Source organism: Bidens hawaiensis, unplaced genomic scaffold (genome assembly GCF_021521415.1).
Source record: "Bidens hawaiensis isolate Kalapana, Puna unplaced genomic scaffold, B.hawaiensis_p1.1 tig00046083_1, whole genome shotgun sequence".
Classification (NCBI taxonomy): Eukaryota; Viridiplantae; Streptophyta; class Magnoliopsida; order Asterales; family Asteraceae; genus Bidens; species Bidens hawaiensis.
The window spans coordinates 90883-108114 of NW_027498204.1; the positions used below are offsets into that span (position 1 = coordinate 90883).

The following is a 17232-nucleotide window of genomic DNA, read 5'->3' on the forward strand; positions in this document are numbered from 1 at the left end:
TTTAATAAACGGGCCAACCCAAGCACAAGTGTCTTTTTTTTTTTTTACTTCAATCACATTAAAATTTTTTGTGTTAAAAGTGTCAAATCAAAATAATCACAATAAGGGAAAATAATTTTCACTCGTCATCTTTTCATTTTAAACAAGTTTATTTTATTACTTCCAACTATTGATTCTTATCATGTTACTCTAATCTCTAACTAAATACTGTATAAGCAAGTTTGTTGATGGAGAATGAGAGATTTAAAAAGACACAATTACAAAACTGATAATTCGAGATTGAGTTATTGGTTGATTAGATTGTTATTGTTGGAAATGCAGTTGAAAATATAATACTAACTTTCACACACGTATGTTAGACGCTTGCACTCTTGATGAGAGTTTGACGAGGAGTTAAAATGTGTCCGTGATAAGAGGTTCGCAACAAGTTAAGAGTGTCCAAAATGAAAGTAATACAAGCCTACATCAGGCACATGACTTCATCACCAGCAATATCTACGACTGATGTACCGATTGATTTACCCTGACTCCATGAGACAACACATTGTCTGAACAGAGAAGTGGAATCTATTTTAAAGGAACCATCAAACATGTGGTTTAAAACAAATCTAAGCTTCCTAATTTAAGTTGATCTTGCAACTCCATAACCCGGTATGAAATATTCTGTTATTTTTATGTAAACTTGTTTAGCACACACTTCATTGCAATCAGTTTTGTATCAAAGGGAAAACCTATATGGCTATAATCTATATCTATATTCTCAAAGAAAATTGTTCCGTACAGTGTTATTTAGAGCAATTAAAACCTGGTAGTTATACAATGATAAATCAAACAGTCTATTGCATAATGTGAACTGGCAAATGTACGAATCTCAGATAATGGAATCACTTCTGCACCTTGGGAAAATGCAGCTTGATTAGCCTGGGAAGTTCAGCTAGCTCCACCTGAGTTTTTCCCAACAGAATACTCTTCAGTTTTGCATCACAATTTACTATATTTTTGTTGTTTGGATCCTGAATTACAGAAATAGCAGCATATGCATTAGTAATGATTAACAAAAAAAACAAAAACAAAAAACTACACAAAAGGTTGAACTTTATGTTTAGGTTTTAACGTTTAAGTTTTAGCACGACGTTGTTTGGTTGGGCTTTAGCTTTGTTGTTAAAAAAAAGGGTTTCACTAGTGCTCATAAACCGTAATCAATGATAACTCGAATCATGTTTGTTATGCATGCCATTTAAAGGCGCTGCCCCTAAACCCAGCAAGGGGTCCTCCAATCGTTTAGCTAGTGAATGGTAAGCATGTGGTTAACTTCCAAACAGATGGAAACTGTTAATCTTAAGTTTGACAAGGTCCATATATATTCAAAACTACAGATTGAAAGCTCAATCTTTAAAACATTTTGTGGCGATTATTTCACTATTTGCACCTTGCATCTCAAGAGTGTCAACTTTTGGCTCCAAACGCTAAGGTGCAATATGACAATAAATCATCATCATCATACTCAGTAAATCCCACCAATAGCAAAGCTAGAGGGTAAGATGTAGACAGCCTTATCTCTACCCCGTAGGAATAGAAAGGCTGCTTCCGGTGAGACCCCCGGCTCGATAGTAGTTTTGCATCAAGCCTTGGACATAAGTCACATAACAACCATTGGGACATCGGCTGATTGGAATTTGGAATGCGACAACAAAACTAAATTGATAAGATTAGTACATACCTGGAGATTGTTGTCTTTTATGTAGGACCACACATGTTTAAAAAAACCTAGTTGCGAACTTTGGGACCGTCCAACAAACTCTCTAAGTGTCGAAGGCAAGTTAACAAGATCGATCAAAGTTGCAAGTTTCTTGGGGTTATCAGTGACAACCTTCTTAATCCTTGGCGGTAACATTATCACTGTTCAAATTAAAAAATATTAAAACAAAAACACAATTCACAGCAGCAAGTGCTCATAGTTATCGTAACAAGAAACTAGCATTGCATATTTTTAGTCCAAACACGGTAAAAAATTATATTTATCGACAAGGTTCGGCAAATAGTGGAATGCATTTCTGTGGGGCATTTCATCGAACACCTGGTGTGCATTTGGTTTTAACTCTAATCTATTCTTACAATGTAAACCCATGAATGAACAATCACAAATTAACCCTGATTAGAATACGACTGTGCACGTATCACATACTAGTATATTACAATCTAATGAATCAAAAAACATAGTTATATTATATGAACAACAAGAGGATTTTACAGCAGTAAAATGAATTAATTAAGCAGTTGTGACAGTTAAGTGGAGAATATTTTTCGGAATCATACCAGAGATTTTGACGAAGGCTTTGATGGTTATATACCGGCCGGTTTTAACTTTGCCGTCCAAGAAGAGAAGCAAGCGTCTGGTTATTATTTGCCTTAGCCAATTTACATATCAAACACTCGTTGATTAATTTAAGACTTGATCTTGAAACTTTTATGTTTTTGTGGTTTTGTTTAGTTAAAGCCTCGCGTCATTAGGTGTTACTTAGCAGGGTTTAACTAACCAACACTTTTAATTAAGTCTTGACCAATTCCTGAAGATTTGTGTTCTGGTATGGCTAAAAAAGAATTGTCTAAAATTGACAAAATATGTCAGGTCTTAAAAGACAAAGGTAACATGCACCCATGTGCTGTGTAAGCTTTTGAACATGAACCCATGTGACATGCTTTAAAAGCAAAACGTTAAATAATGAGCACTATCTCTTAAAAATTAGAACAGATTTTTGATAATCAGCTTGTGGTTTAACTAGATATTTTAAAAAAACAAGAAAAAATGATTGACGGGTAGAGGGCAACAAGGTTGGCACTTGGTAGGTGTTGTGGTTTGGTGGTGGATTAACGGGTGAGGTGGCATGGTTGGCGCTCTCAATCCATCGCCCACAACACTTAGTCTGATATTTTAGAAAAAATAGGGATAGTATTAACTTTTGTGATAATCGTGCTCAGAATTTTATAAATTTGTCCTTAAATTTCAAAAAATAAAATAAACTTTTCAACAAATTTTGTTAATACAGTTTAAGGAAATATATTGTACAAAGTGCAAACAATATCAAACAATGTTGTAAAACGCAGTAAAAATGTAATTTCATTTTAGGTGAATTTTCAAAAAGTTTTCTAGTCTGTCATGTAAAACAACTTTGATACATGATTAGAAACTATAACCATTTCACTAGATACTTAAGAAAGCAAATTAGATTATTCTTAGATATGCAAGTTTAGCAAAAACTGAATCATGCATAAACTTCTATCCTGCAAATATCTTAAAATCAGATGCCAGAAAGTGCAAAACCATACAGAGGATGGGAAAAAGAAAAGGTGAGGCGGTCCAAGCGGTGTTGGCTGTTACTTTTTGGATGTTATGGAAGGCTCAAAACGACATCACTTTTAACAACAAACCTCTTGCATTAAGCAAATTGGTGGGAGATATCAAGTCATCTTCATGTTTTTGGATTACTCATCGAGATAACAAACCTCGTAACTTCAAAATTCAAATTTACGACTTTAAAATATATTACAAGAATCAGCTATCAAAACACTTTTAACAGCTAATATAACAATACGCATACTCGTATCAGCAAACAATGCTTTCCTATTGCCATCATACACACAGCACATTACAAGTAATACGATTGACAAACCGCTTTAGTCATACGGATTACTGAAGTTCTTCAAAAGGTCAGGAATGTCATAACCGAGCATATCATCCACTGTTTGGATCAATTTCGGCTTCAGTTTCTCAAATTTGTCCAGGTTGTAACCGCTCAATCTCTCCCTGAAGCTTTCAACAAATGGAAAGTCTCCCGCTGGCAAGTGGTGCTCCCTTTGGACCTGTTTGCAAAAGCCAATAAACACACAAGCATATATATAGGGGTGTGCTTATTTCACAACCAGTGTCCTATGGAGAACTGCATAAACATATTTATATAAAGTTCCCATGAGAAAAGCAGTCCTAATTAGAAAAGCTAATTAGAAAAGCAGATAAAATAAAGCCATTAACACTATTTTGATTTTATCTGTGTTCCTAATTTTCCTATTTTAAAAGTATAACAATGGGCATGTAATATATTAATACCATGTTTTCTTAAAATAAATAACATATTGAAATCCACATGCATTCTAGTCAATTTACATAACAAAAAGTACAAGGGTTAAAAGCGGTTCTCACAATTCTCAACATAAGATTGGTTCTAAAAAAACATTTATATGTATAAAGATAGAGACGAACCTTTGCAAAAACGTCTTGCAGGTTATCGATGAGCTTCTGCTGAGCTTTAGCCTTACCCATCATGGCCGGCATCTCTTTCTTCAGGTGGCTGATGATGTAAGCATGAATCTTGGCTGCTCTTGCTCGTTTCACAAATTCGTTGATCTGTAAATAAGATTGAACAAACAATATATGATTGTATATATAATTAGAATCCCTTGTGCTTAGAGAAGGTACTTCCAGCCCGTTACGGATCGATGTGTTTTTTATTTTAATCTTTAACGAGTCAAATGGATCAATAGTAATTTATAATTTTAATACTTTTAGAGTTCTAGACAAAAGGGGGAACAACCAATACCTTATTAGGATTTAAGTATTAACTTGCAAACTGGTATTGATTGGTGTGCCCCCACATTTTCATTGTGGGGCCCAACTTCATGAAGAAAGAGATGGGACCTTCCAAATGAAAACAAGAAAAATGCAATAAAAATAAAACTCACTCTGCGGTCGCAAGCCTTCTTAGGTATGTCCTTTAAGTCACTAAGAAGATCTTCCTGTTCTTTCTCAAACAGCTCTGTCCCAATTGGCCCAGCAGTAACCGAATTTATGGGTTTGTCATTAAAAGAGCTGTCGACATATAAGAATTAAGAAATACGCCATAAGTTTCAAACAATACAAGCAAATTATAATCCAAAAATCTAAAAAAACACAGGACATTAAATTATTAAGTGTGAAGAAACTTTTATGCTAAGCCATTTGAATGTTTTAATGGTACAAAACATACAAAAAAAAGAAGCAAACATGATAGATTTGTTATATACAAATCTATCACGTGTTGCACATTACATATGAATTTATATGAACTTTAGTGCTATGTTTAGAATTCAGTCCCCCTATGTTTTACAATAGGTTGGAACTTCCCCTCCGAGCTTATTATTATTGATTCAAGTGTGATGAACTGATAATCAGTGCCCAATTGAGATTTGCAGCTTTTTAAGATGTATAAATAAAAGGCAAGGCAAATATTAGAGTAAATTTAACAAATTAAATTCCTATCAAAATCAAAAGAAGGTGGTAGTGAATATTTAACTATCAAATTAAAGAACTGTGAATCAATGTTGACATTTGTTTAGCGGGTTGAGTATTTGCAGAACATTAAGAAAAAGAATTAGATGAGAATACCCGATGTATACGCACATAACCTCAGGAGTGTTCAGGACTTTACCAAGTGACCACATTAGGGCTCCATACACCCTCATAAGCTACAATATAGAAAAACACGTGTAAGCAACACAATAACTAGGTCCGTTTAAGGTCATTGATATATTTAATATTAAAAATTATCTCTTACTTGTTGGGTGTCAACTTGATCAGCCTTGTTCAATACCACACGTATTTTGTCATCGTTTCCTCTTAGGGAAGATATAACACGTTTAAACTCATCGCTAATATCAAGTTTATGAGGATCAAAGAGAAGCAATATTAGGTCACACTTGGCTGCAAACCAAGATGTGACACCTGTGAAGTCATAGCTTCTTTGAGTTCTTTGTTTTTCTCCTGATAATACTCCAGGAGTATCAACAAATGTAATATGCTCCAGCAGCTTTCATTCAAGAAAACAAAGAATATGGTTTAGCATGAAGAAATAATGATTAAATTGAACACAGATAAGTTTTGGCAAGTAAACTAACAGGATGTGGCATTTGAGAGCACTCGAACTTTGACAGAAATGCTGTTCCAAAGTTAGTTAGACCGCTGTACGGCATGTCTGCTTGAACAGCAACAGTATTTCCTGGAATACTTCTTTCATCAGGTCCGTTCTATAGAAACAACAAATAAAAACTGAAGTTTTAGTCTCTACTGTTGTGCTACAAAAACTGACAATAAGTTTGTCTGCCATCAAAAATTTGTTGTATAGATGACAAGAAAAATAAATATAAAGAAAAAGAAGCTGGATAAAACAATGTTTCTGAGACTTGAGATTTAAACGAAGCAGTTATTATGCAATAACTGAAGTTTTGAGATTTGCATACAGCTATCAAAAACATTTTCAACCAAAAAAAGCTCTCAACTGTTTAACTTTAGTAAAAGCCATAGGTCACAGCAGTACTCTTATATGATTATATCAAGTATGAGCATAAGAATTATGGTTGAAGATGGGACTTATTAAAACATGGTTTGAGTTTTTTGTTTTTCAAATATAATGTGCAGTTAAATTTTGTTTTTCTCGAAGACGAGCTTACTACTTAATTGCTTTTTTTCATGAGCAACAAAGATTCTTTACATGCTACATTTGATGTGTATCATATCCCATAAAATTTATTAAAAGATATTCAAAAACAAAATATTCGCAATCCAACACACCCACAGATGAATACAAGCGATGTGATCATACCAAGAAAGTAAAAGGAAAATTCAAGGCATACCATAACAACAACAAATCTATCTGTGGTAGGCTCAGGTCCAATATGAGCTCCTGTTATAAAAAATTGATAATAACTAAACATGTGATAATAGTGAGGCAGAAAGAATGGAATGAGAGAAGAACTTGCCTGGATAACTACTTCTAAGCAAATGTTTAATGAACGTTGTTTTTCCTGTTGAGTATTGACCTAAAAGCATTACCATTGGTTTGGCATCAAAATCGCTGTTTGTCTAGAAACAGAACAAGAAACGTTAACATGTAAACAAACCATAGGTGGTCATAATTCAAATGAGGAAACTGTATACGAAACACACAGATTAAAACAACTTACCAATAAGGGGGAAACAAAATCATTAAACTGATATGTGACTTCTAAAGGTTTCAGCTTCTGAATGTACAGCTTCTTCAGGCCATCAATGATTGATGTAACAGCTGTTAAGGGAACCTAAGCAAGCATAAACAGTATGGAATGAAGACATAAAGTTTAGAAGCAGCTACAAAATATAATGAGTGTATGATAATGTGAAGATAGCTTGTAACATTAACGGCTAATGATAGATCTGAAGTATTGAAATGCGTAAGCTTATTTTGCATGATGCATATTATGCTAGAAGACTCTGTTGCATCTAGGACCAGGATAAGATGCTCTTAAAAAAAGCATCATATATGTGTTTCTATGTGTTGAACACAGTATTAATCTGATTTCCACATTTTTAAACCTTATTCTACATGGTGAGAAAAATAATAAAAAAAAGGTCATAGCACATACCTTCTTTGCAGATTTTGATGAAGTAAACCAACTAGCTGATGCTGAGGGTGGTGACAGCTGTGAATTACCTAAATCAATGTTGAGCGTGAAGATCAAAAAGTAGAGACAATTTTTTAAATAATAATTATAGCAGCAAAAATCATTACCATTTGATTCAGAATCATTTTTTGGACGTCTTTTCCTCTACATATATTGATAAGCAAGTTAGGCTTTCAATAAAAATATTTAGTTTCTAGGCTCATAGTGACCCTAATGCTCTTTTTTCGTTAAATGAGAGGAGGGTATACATACTGCTAGTAAGACATCCAGACCGTCCATCACCGGTGGTTTCAGATTTTCAAAATCAACTGCGTTGTAAAAATTCAGTATTAAGAAAACCAATCAAATGTAAATAATGCACATTAAAATTTTATTGTAATGAGAAAAAAATGTGACTGCATTGCCTACCTTCAGAGTTTAAGAGGTCATTACTTATTGCATGTCCTGCTTGTGCCATAGAAATCAGCAGCAATTACCAAATACACCAAAGGTCATGTGTATAGAAATGACAAGTGTAATTAAAAAATATATATAATGTTAAAGGCAGCAAATTACCTGCATTGCAGTAATAAACTCTTTAATGCCAAGAAAGCCTTGTCGTTTAGAGTCCGCAATTGCCCACACCTTATGTATTCATATAAACAGGTGGGAAAGATAAATAAGTTAGGAATTTAGGATTCAAAAGTAGAAAAACAATTGGCTAATTATGAGAAAAAGTAGTATATACATAAAAGAATAAAAGAATGTCATAGAACAGTAGAATACTTTGCAAATTCTGAATTTTTAGATAGTCAATCCACCTTTTATAACTAATGTTTCTATCATGTAGTTACAGACTTACAGTTAGAATAGCTTTAGAATTTTAGGTAGGCCATTACTGCTTTGTCAAGCCTATCAAAGATCCTTGATTTCAAGAAACTGTAGATTCATCTATAGTGCCCATAATTCATCTACCACTTAATAGTTGTCAAAATAACACTAATATCGATGCAAATGAATCCTTATAGGCGCACCACTGGAGTCTGGAGGACATACCAGGAACCATTATGGTTCACTTGTGGTGTGTTCTTATGTGAATACTAAATATACTGAATCACATTCTAATGGTGTTGGTTGATAAAGAAGATTGCATGATCTATGACTCTGACCTACTTTCTTACTGGCATTGCTTCTGCTGTTAGGTAAACTAGATGGGTGTTTATCCTTCTAATATTGAACACATGAGCAGATGCTTTTTGTTACATATAAAAGCAATTTCAGACTTCAATAGCAATCCGACAAAAAAACATCAGATCTTGCAAAGAGGATATCAGAGTCTTCCCAAGTTCCCATAGGTGATCATTTTTCAATTATATTCAAAGAAGATGTTTGTGTGTCACTACTTATTTGCTACAATATAGTGCCATCTAATTTCACTTCGTTAAAAGGGTAATCCTATCTACTATCTATGCACTAACACTTAATCAAGTATTTAGGCGTATGCTCTTAGTGTCATTATAGAAAGTGCAGAATTAGCACAAAAATAACACAAATAAACGATAAAAATCCCAAACTTGCCTGCAGTTCTTTTAATACAAATAAACAAGCACTTGTTATATAGCAACTAACTAATCGAATAAAACTTGTTAAAAAATACTATCGATAAAATTCCAAACTTGCCTGCAGTTCTTTCAACACAAATAAACCCGCACACTTGTTAAATAGCAGCTAACTTTAGTAGAACAACGAGTCAATAACTCAATAACCAAAAACACAAAAACCTATGCTATGTTTCACAACAGCACGCACAACTTAGCAGTTAACACTAATCAATCACATGCAAATCAAAGGTAACTATAGAAGCTAGGGTTATCACTTATCAACAACTCACAGTTCCTTTCAACACAAAAAAAACAAAATAGGGCACAAACACAAACCTGCTTGAGATCCTGGCGAGCTAAATTAGACATGACGAAGAAATTAGTAGCATCGGCACCAGTAAGACGTCCATCACCATCTGTAACCAAACAATAAAAACCAAATCAATACAAAAATCAATACAAAAGCTGCTAAATCAAACAACGAATAACGAGACCTGAATCGGCAACAGTGAACCAGTCGCTGTAGATCTTCCGGTGGTCTACAGAGCACCGACTAATCGCTGCTGAATCAATCTCCATTCTATCGATAGCATACAGATTACAAATTTCTGTTTGGATGTCAGATCTCGCCGATGGTGAGAGAGGTTTTGTTTAAAACTTGAGTGGTAAGATATTTTATTATTATTGCTTAGGTGGTGGTGTGAGCGCCAAACCTTTGGCTTTGAGTGATATTAACTTTAACTTCAATAGGAAGATGATTATTATCAATTAATTTTAACTTTAAGCTATGTTGATTGTTGAATATAATATTGTCATTACGTACGGGTTACAGTGTTACAGACACATGGTTTTGGGTTTTGAACTAAAATTTAGGTCGGTATGGTATGGTTTGTTTTCCACTTTGATTGCGTAATAATTTATTTACCCGATTAAAATCAAAAACCAATTTGCTTATTTATAATATTTTGTACTATATTTTATCCCCCGTATTACGTTGGTTGTTTTACATTATTCGTTTTTAATATTTATTATATATATATATATTTGGATTTTAATTTTATTTATCGTAAGAAAGTTAATAATTAATATACTTAAGGTTTGATCATAAAATGGTTTCACAAATAAATGATATGTTATAATCCGGTTTAAAAGCTATCTGGGTTTGGTGATACCCATTAACCGTTTATTTTCTTTATTATAAAATTGTTTCTTAATTATAAATAATATCTTTTTTTAAATAAAATAAGATATTAAGTTTTAGTATATCTATATTTTATAGGATTTTCATATCAAATATTTGATGAGATTAATTTTTAATATAATTAGATGTTATAACCCGTTTAAGAGCCATCTGAGTTTGGTGAGACATTTACCCGTGAATTCGGGTCAAATGCGTGATAAGTCTTCATTTACAAATAAAGCAATATGATGGTTTGAGAGAATGGTTGTTTTACATTTTTTGTTTTTTAATACTTATTTTTTGGATTTTAATTTTCTTTATTGTAAGAAAGTTAATAATATACTTAGGGTTAGATGATGAAAGGGTTTCATAAATAAATGATATGTTATAACCCGTTTAAAAGCTATCTGGACTTTGTGACCAATGACCCGCTTATGTTTTTACTATAAAATTGTTTATTAATTATAAATAATATCTTTTCTTTTTAAATTATATATTAAATTTCAGTATATTCCTATTTTATAGGATTTTCATATCAAATAATTTGTAAGATTAATTTTTAATTTAATGAGATGTTACAACCCGTTTAAGAGCTATCTGGTTTTGGTAAAACCCATACCAATGAATCTGGGTTAAATCAATGAGAGACCTCCATTTAAAAATCAAGAAATCTGGTGGCTTCCATAGAAAGGGGGAGCGACCACATTACGATATGTAGGATTTTTTGGTTTTCATTTATATATATTATAGATGTAATATTTTTAAATAATTATTAAACTATTATCTTTTTATAAATAATTATTATAGTTTTCATAGCCCTATTTTGATTACGAATTGGTGTTTGTTGAAAAGGAGGAGCGTTGGTGCACTCCGTGACACCGATTTAGGTTTCAAGCTTGGTGCTTGGGCTTTTTTTGGATCAAGAATAGGAAGAAAAAAAGGTGGACTTTTTTAGAAGAATTGGTGTGGCTTTTGTTTGTAATGTCTTTAGTTCGATGGGGTTTGATTGTATGTTAGTTTCCTTTTTTTCCTTTGTTTTGGTGTTGTGTATTTTTGAGTATTAATGAAATGCTTTTGTTGGTCGTTAAAAAAAGGTGAATATATAAGGGTTGTTTTAATAAACGAGTATATTTGATATTATGACTTTTTTATTGGTTAAATATAATATTCTATCAAACTTTGTGAAGATGTATGAGATTATTTTTGGTTATAAAACTACGGGGGATCAACAAACTTGTAGCTTTGACAAAATTATTCTTTTAGGAATTGGCAATGTATATATCAAGAGGGTGATATGATTTGTTTCATGTCAGCATCAAATTATGATATATAGTTGTTTTTCATTTGTTAGTTTGTTATTGGTGGTCCCTAGTTTGTTATGCCAGATTAATGTTTTTAACTCTTTATTATCCCGCTATATCTAATTATATTTCTCATCATGACGCTTGACCCGGACCAGTACACATTAAGCTCCGGTCTTGAACTGTTTGATTCGGACTCGTGCTCTCAATAAGCATGCATGCCCCTTTAATTCAGTGACATTCTTTGACATTAGACTTGATGTTTAATTATATCTCATGTTACTTCGAAAAGTATTCATGCAAACCAAATTTTGTACAAGTAATCAAACTACTTCAATAGAGTATTCAATCACATACGACACAATATGTCTCTTTGAAGGCTTGAAGCACTAACGTGTCAGATAGTCAATGTCATTCAATCTCACGTGGATCGTTTGAACTTTGAGACTTCTACCTCTTGATTCATGCGCACTCCTTGTCAACTTCCTAAGTCGTCAAACAATCCCTAATGTGTATCTTGTGGGCTGTGGCAAGTGCATAGTTATTAACTATTTGGTTAATTTTCATTGCTTTAGCACTTAAACACACTTCAAATATGTTTTACTAGTGATGGGATTTTAATTGATCTAAATGAATATTCATTAGAGAATATAAACCTCTTGGTAAGTAGCTTGGTCCTTTTAAAACTAAAATTTACATAATTCATTTAGATCACTTCCAATTGCTGTCCTAACCCAAGGATTAAAGATCCCAAACACAAAGGATGGCTTGCCTAGCACCTAATGATTAAAGATTTAAACTTCAATTTGGATGAATTTGTTGATTTCTCGATTGTGTTCTTCCCCACCGTCGCTACACACGCTCACACACACTTGGTGATGATTCTGGAGTGCTATCACTGCTATAGTACTACGTGGCTTTATGTTTGGATGACCATATTTCTACACGTGTTTGGTTTGTCCATGAAAGGCCCCTCAAGTTGAGTTAATAAGTTGAATAATTATACGTTTGAGTGTTTGACCCTATGGATCAAATAGTTATGACTTTTAAGTCTAAATGGACATGAAAATAGAAACCAAGTTACCAACGCATCACCCAGGAATATTTATCAACATAATTCAATATCACATACATTTGTTTTTCTGGTTATGCCACTTGACTATTTTGTTCTTAGCTTTTTATAGCTAAGATGTCACCATTATACAACATAAGAATCAAAACAATGATCCATACACCGTAAAAAAATTTCAGGACAATCTAATAGAAATTCAAAATACTTAAATTTAATACTCGTACATGATGAAAGAAATGCCCTCTTGAAAAAATAAAATAAAATATTACGCTAGTCACCAGCACAGGGCTTGGTTGACCCTATGCCACGTCATAGTCAATGGCCATTTTTGTAAAAACAAAAGTCAAGGATTGCAATTCCTTTGGGGCTTTGGTCAGGTTTTGTTTTTCTGGTCCAACCTGTTTTATTAAAATAGGTTGGGTTCGGTTGACATGTTTTAACTCATTAACCTAAGTTGATAGTGTTCAAATTTTCAAAGATTAAACACATTGATCCACTAAAAAATCAAAAGCAAAATACCACCTAATCTTATTTTAGGTTGTTTTGTCACATAAATATATAAGCTGTATTCAGGTTCATCAATTTCAACTCGCCAACATGATGATTAAACCCCTATGGTGGATACCATATAACTATTCAACTTTTTTCATCATTAGCACCATTAAATGTATAACTTCTTTGTAGTTCCAACAATAATCCAACCATAACAAGATAGCAACTTGAATTTGTGATACATGTGTTCACTTTCAGCCTTTCATGCATATGCCACTCGATTGGAATCTAGTAATGATGTATAAATAGTTAATCTAGGAACAAACAACAGAAAGCAGAAAAGAATGAACCAACAATCAACATACACGACAAATAATAATCAACAGACCTGTGTATTAACTAATCCTGTCGTCTTTGCTACTTCTTTTAGACTTCTTTTCAACCCTTTTAAGGTGCTTTTGCATCCATCGGTCACCCTGTTCTGCATGGTACATGCAACCGTTGATGTTAACTGATCCACGAGTAACCAAACATTTGCATTCTTTTTCCAACAGCTATGCTAACATTCTTGGTCTTAGAGTTGTTTCATCAAGATATACCAATTGTTTTTCCAAGCAACCACAAGACCAATGACAACTCTATTGTCACTATGGTGTGTAGCGAAGTTCTATCCAACATAAACCCGAATACCGTTATCCCAGCTCTATTATTCTCAAAATACGTCACTACAAAATATTTCAAAACAGAATCGTTATCAATTACTTTTAAGCTACTCAATTTTCTTATTTTACCATTAACCTTGTTACTTTTTAACTAAAGAATAACTTGGTTAATAAACTTACCTAAGGCTTGTCTTTTCTGAAAAGAGATTGTGCTATAAGCATATGCGGGTATGAGTTTAGTATTGTCCAGCTCATCTTCTTCACTGCCAACATCATCATAGTCAGAAGAAGATGCTTCACATGGAAACACCGGGCTGTCAACAACAGCAACAGGTGGAGTTTCAGTATCAGCTTCAGGTGACTCAAAGACATCAATTGTTGCACATACATGCCACTTGGCGGCCAGACACGTCACACCTTGTGCTTTGTGTGTAATCCTAGTCGCGCTCCTCAGCAGTATCATTAGGCCCGCAAGCAGGCTTACTGAAACCAACTACAATACAAGAAAAACAGAACCATGTTGTAAGGTGGTCTAGACCGTTTATGCCTGCGTCTAATTGTGCAACATTCTGTCTCTACTGGGTAAAAACGGTTATCTTTGAGAGTAACGGTTAATTATTACAATAGTGTAATGTTTTCAATACAAGGTGGCATTCATTACATAACACTACATTACTGTGATAAAGGAACAAACATAAACTGTTTATTAATGGTTCGTGTATGTTAAAAAGGTTACTTCTTAGTTCTTATATAGTATATACAAATGCCTATATTATGTACATAATATATATAATTAAATTAATTTGTTCATATGCTTTTTTTAACTTTTAAATGTTTACCTACACATGTATAGGTTATGTGTGATATAACCTTCCCATGATTTAAAACATGTGTATTCTGTATATAAAACGAAATTTGTTCATACTTTTTTGTTAATATCAGGAGAGATGAATAAACATTTCATTTCAACAAGTTTTAAGGAATGAAAAGAAAATTTATTATTATTATTATTATTATTATTATTATTATTATTATTATTATTATTATTATTTTTATTTAGATTTCCTAAACTTCATTCTGTTTATTCCCATGTTGGACAGAAAAGTGTTTCGAGTCAACCCATTGACCCATAACCCAACCAGCAAACTTTGCTACCTCTAGACTTTTAACTAAAAAACCAAAGCTACAGAAACACTTACTGCAAGTTCACCGGATTTGAAAATGCTGAGGTCTGCAGTGTGGCGGGTGGTATTAAGAAGTGATGCAAACTGACTGACTGTGACAATGATGAGTGAAAACAGTATGAAAACGCGATAACGGTGACTTATAATTTTCAGGTGCCTTCTGATCCTTAGATGTTCCCTCAATACAGACTCGACATCAGAGTCAACTTGAAAAACTCGAGCAAAATCTTGTAACCGGAGGATTTGGAGGTAACAAATGAGTCGAAAAAGCACGCAGACAAGAAAAAACACCACAGTTCGGTAGAGCCATGAGCCGAGTTCCAGGATGCATGCTACTGAGTCACTCACTACAACATTCCCCAAAAAAGGAATGGCTGTTGCACCTGAAGTGTACCACCAGATCTTGTATGCACTCTCAGCTGTAAAACACGGGATCACGAAGATGGACAGTATTTTAAGTGATCTCTGCAATTATATATTCACAACAATTAGAGCCAGAATAAGAATGAACTAGAGAAAAGGAAACTTAACAAAACTGGTTTTTAAGAAGCGCGTAGAGATCCGATGCGTTTTGATCCCAAAAGCAGATCATGCATGCCAGGCGTTTCAGCTTGTTAAAAACTCGAACCGAGCTTAAACAAGTTAGAACCAAGACCAAAGATAATATTGTTTAATAAGCGAGCCCAAGCCCAAAATCAAGTTATTGAGCATTTTTAAACTTGCTCATGAGCCTAACGAGCCTATTTAGTTATATAATATTTATTTAATATATAGGGTTTGGATCAAATACAAACGAAATTAACATGCTAATTGTGAGAATCAAGTACAGTAATTATATATACAAGTAGAGTAATTATGTAATTACATCGTTTACTCTCGTAGAGTAATTACATAATTACTCTATGATGTTATTATATATTTACTCTACTTGATTCTCACAATTAGCAAGTTAATTTCATTTGTGCGTTAACCTTCCTCTTAATATATAAAATATATATTTATATAATAATACTAACAGACTTAAATTTTGATAAAAATATCTAAATAATATATATTTTGTTATACATAAAAATTGCCATCAAAATATATAACAAATTAATTATAAATATATAAATTCAAATACTAAATAATAAACAAGTCAAACCCAATCCAAGCTTGAATTTGAAAAAACTACTTACCAGTCGAGCTCGAAATGAGCCGAGTTTGAGCTCTTGCTTAGCGCAGAGGGATTCATTATCAAAAAATCTACAGGAAATCATTTATATTATTATATATAATTTAGGTCGTTGACCAAAACATTTAAATAAAAGATATTCTCATCATCTCTGATCACAATTGCTCAATCAAAATTTAGAAAACTCATCATATTCATTGACGGATTAATTTGTTAATAATCCATTTTACTACATAATTAGAGCAAAATTACTCAAATTACATATTAACCAGAGATCGAAACTTTAATCAATAAACAAAATCCACAATAATAATAATAATAATAATAAAAATAAAATAAAACAGAGTACTTACATTAAGCTGTGCAGTATACCCCATCCTAACCGTCTCACTCTCATCACACAGCTTATCAAAGAACAAAAACCTCCGAAGCCCATACACCCTCACAAACTGCGAAAGCGAGACGAACGACAGCGTGGCAATCCCACTCAACGACAGCTGAACAAGCGTGTCGTAAGGCCTGGCGTGGCGGTTATCACAGTCGCTGCAGGCAAGGTAGAAGTGAGAGAAGCCGGGGATGATGAAGGTGAAGAGAATGAACATGAACCATGACAGAGTTGCAGTCCAACCGTTGGACTGGTCAACGCACATCCAACGCAGCCATGACCGGAAACTGTGGAGCTCATCGTATGCGTGTGAGGCGGACCGTGCGAATGCTCGTTTTTTGGAGAGTAGAGAGACAGATACTCTTCCGTCTTCTACGGCCATTGGGTGTGATTGGTTTGACTGTGATTGATATTTTGATTGATATAGGCTCCATTTTTATAAGTTTTGTATGGTGAAAGTTTAAGACGTGCCCCTCAGGTTAAATATGTTAATACTTTAGGCCTCAAAGTTTTTTTTTTGTTTCTAAAGGAAGTAGTAGCTTAAAACTAGTAAGCAGCGTGCACGTAGTGAAGTTCGGTGTGGTTTTGAGATAAAACCAAACCGAAAACCAAAACTTCGGTTTCAGATTTTTGAAGCCGTTTGATTTCTTCAGTTTTTTCCATTTGAGCTTGAAAATTTTTGGTCGAAGAAAACTTGGTCGAAAATAATGAATTTAGGAAATTTTAGTTATA

At 33.4% G+C, this 17232-nt stretch overlaps 3 protein-coding genes across 4 annotated transcripts; all 3 read right to left on the reverse strand.

The window, feature by feature from the left end:
- Positions 1-752: 752 nt before the first annotated feature.
- LOC143596128 (upstream activation factor subunit UAF30-like) lies at positions 753-1894 on the reverse strand. Its single transcript, XM_077074978.1, has 2 exons — positions 1721-1894; positions 753-1013 (listed from the first exon to the last, which is right to left on the reverse strand). The coding sequence occupies exons 1-2, from the start codon at positions 1892-1894 to the stop codon at positions 885-887; spliced, it is 303 nt and encodes a 100-aa protein (XP_076931093.1). The 3' UTR covers positions 753-884.
- A 1709-nt stretch (positions 1895-3603) lies between these two features.
- LOC143596129 (EH domain-containing protein 1-like) lies at positions 3604-9645 on the reverse strand. Its single transcript, XM_077074979.1, has 16 exons — positions 9545-9645; positions 9387-9466; positions 8026-8094; positions 7879-7936; positions 7723-7778; positions 7578-7614; positions 7432-7499; positions 6994-7107; positions 6790-6892; positions 6664-6713; positions 5929-6057; positions 5589-5840; positions 5420-5499; positions 4738-4864; positions 4259-4402; positions 3604-3861 (listed from the first exon to the last, which is right to left on the reverse strand). Exons 1-16 carry the CDS (start codon positions 9627-9629, stop codon positions 3676-3678), a joined length of 1638 nt encoding a protein of 545 aa, XP_076931094.1. The 5' UTR covers positions 9630-9645; the 3' UTR covers positions 3604-3675.
- Positions 9646-13590: 3945 nt separating this feature from the next.
- On the reverse strand, positions 13591-16791 carry LOC143596130 (uncharacterized). 2 transcript variants are annotated; one of them, XM_077074981.1, is made up of 4 exons: positions 16469-16791; positions 14957-15406; positions 13938-14250; positions 13591-13820 (listed from the first exon to the last, which is right to left on the reverse strand). In XM_077074981.1, exons 1-4 carry the CDS (start codon positions 16763-16765, stop codon positions 13684-13686), a joined length of 1197 nt encoding a protein of 398 aa, XP_076931096.1. In that variant the 5' UTR covers positions 16766-16791; the 3' UTR covers positions 13591-13683. The 2 variants fall into 2 exon arrangements, with proteins under 2 accessions (XP_076931096.1, XP_076931095.1); XM_077074980.1 differs by having other exon boundaries at positions 13591-13864; positions 13910-14250.
- Between the last annotated feature and the right edge of the window lie 441 nt (positions 16792-17232).

Coding starts and splice junctions, on each gene's coding strand:
- LOC143596128 (XM_077074978.1), bottom strand. CDS start 1,894: ATGTTACCGCCAAGGATTAAGAAGGTTGTCACTGATAACCCCAAGAAA. Junction 1,014..1,720: donor TAAAAGACAACAATCTCCAG/GTATGTACTAAT, acceptor TCTGTAATTCAG/GATCCAAACAACAAAAATAT.
- LOC143596129 (XM_077074979.1), bottom strand. CDS start 9,629: ATGGAGATTGATTCAGCAGCGATTAGTCGGTGCTCTGTAGACCACCGG. Junction 7,779..7,878: donor TGACCTCTTAAACTCTGAAG/GTAGGCAATGCA, acceptor TTTACAACGCAG/TTGATTTTGAAAATCTGAAA. Junction 6,058..6,663: donor ATAGATTTGTTGTTGTTATG/GTATGCCTTGAA, acceptor TTGTTTCTATAG/AACGGACCTGATGAAAGAAG.
- LOC143596130 (XM_077074980.1), bottom strand. CDS start 16,765: ATGTGCGTTGACCAGTCCAACGGTTGGACTGCAACTCTGTCATGGTTC. Junction 14,251..14,956: donor TCAAATCCGGTGAACTTGCA/GTAAGTGTTTCT, acceptor CTTGTATTGTAG/TTGGTTTCAGTAAGCCTGCT. Junction 13,865..13,909: donor ATTAACCAAGTTATTCTTTA/GTTAAAAAGTAA, acceptor AAAATTGAGTAG/CTTAAAAGTAATTGATAACG.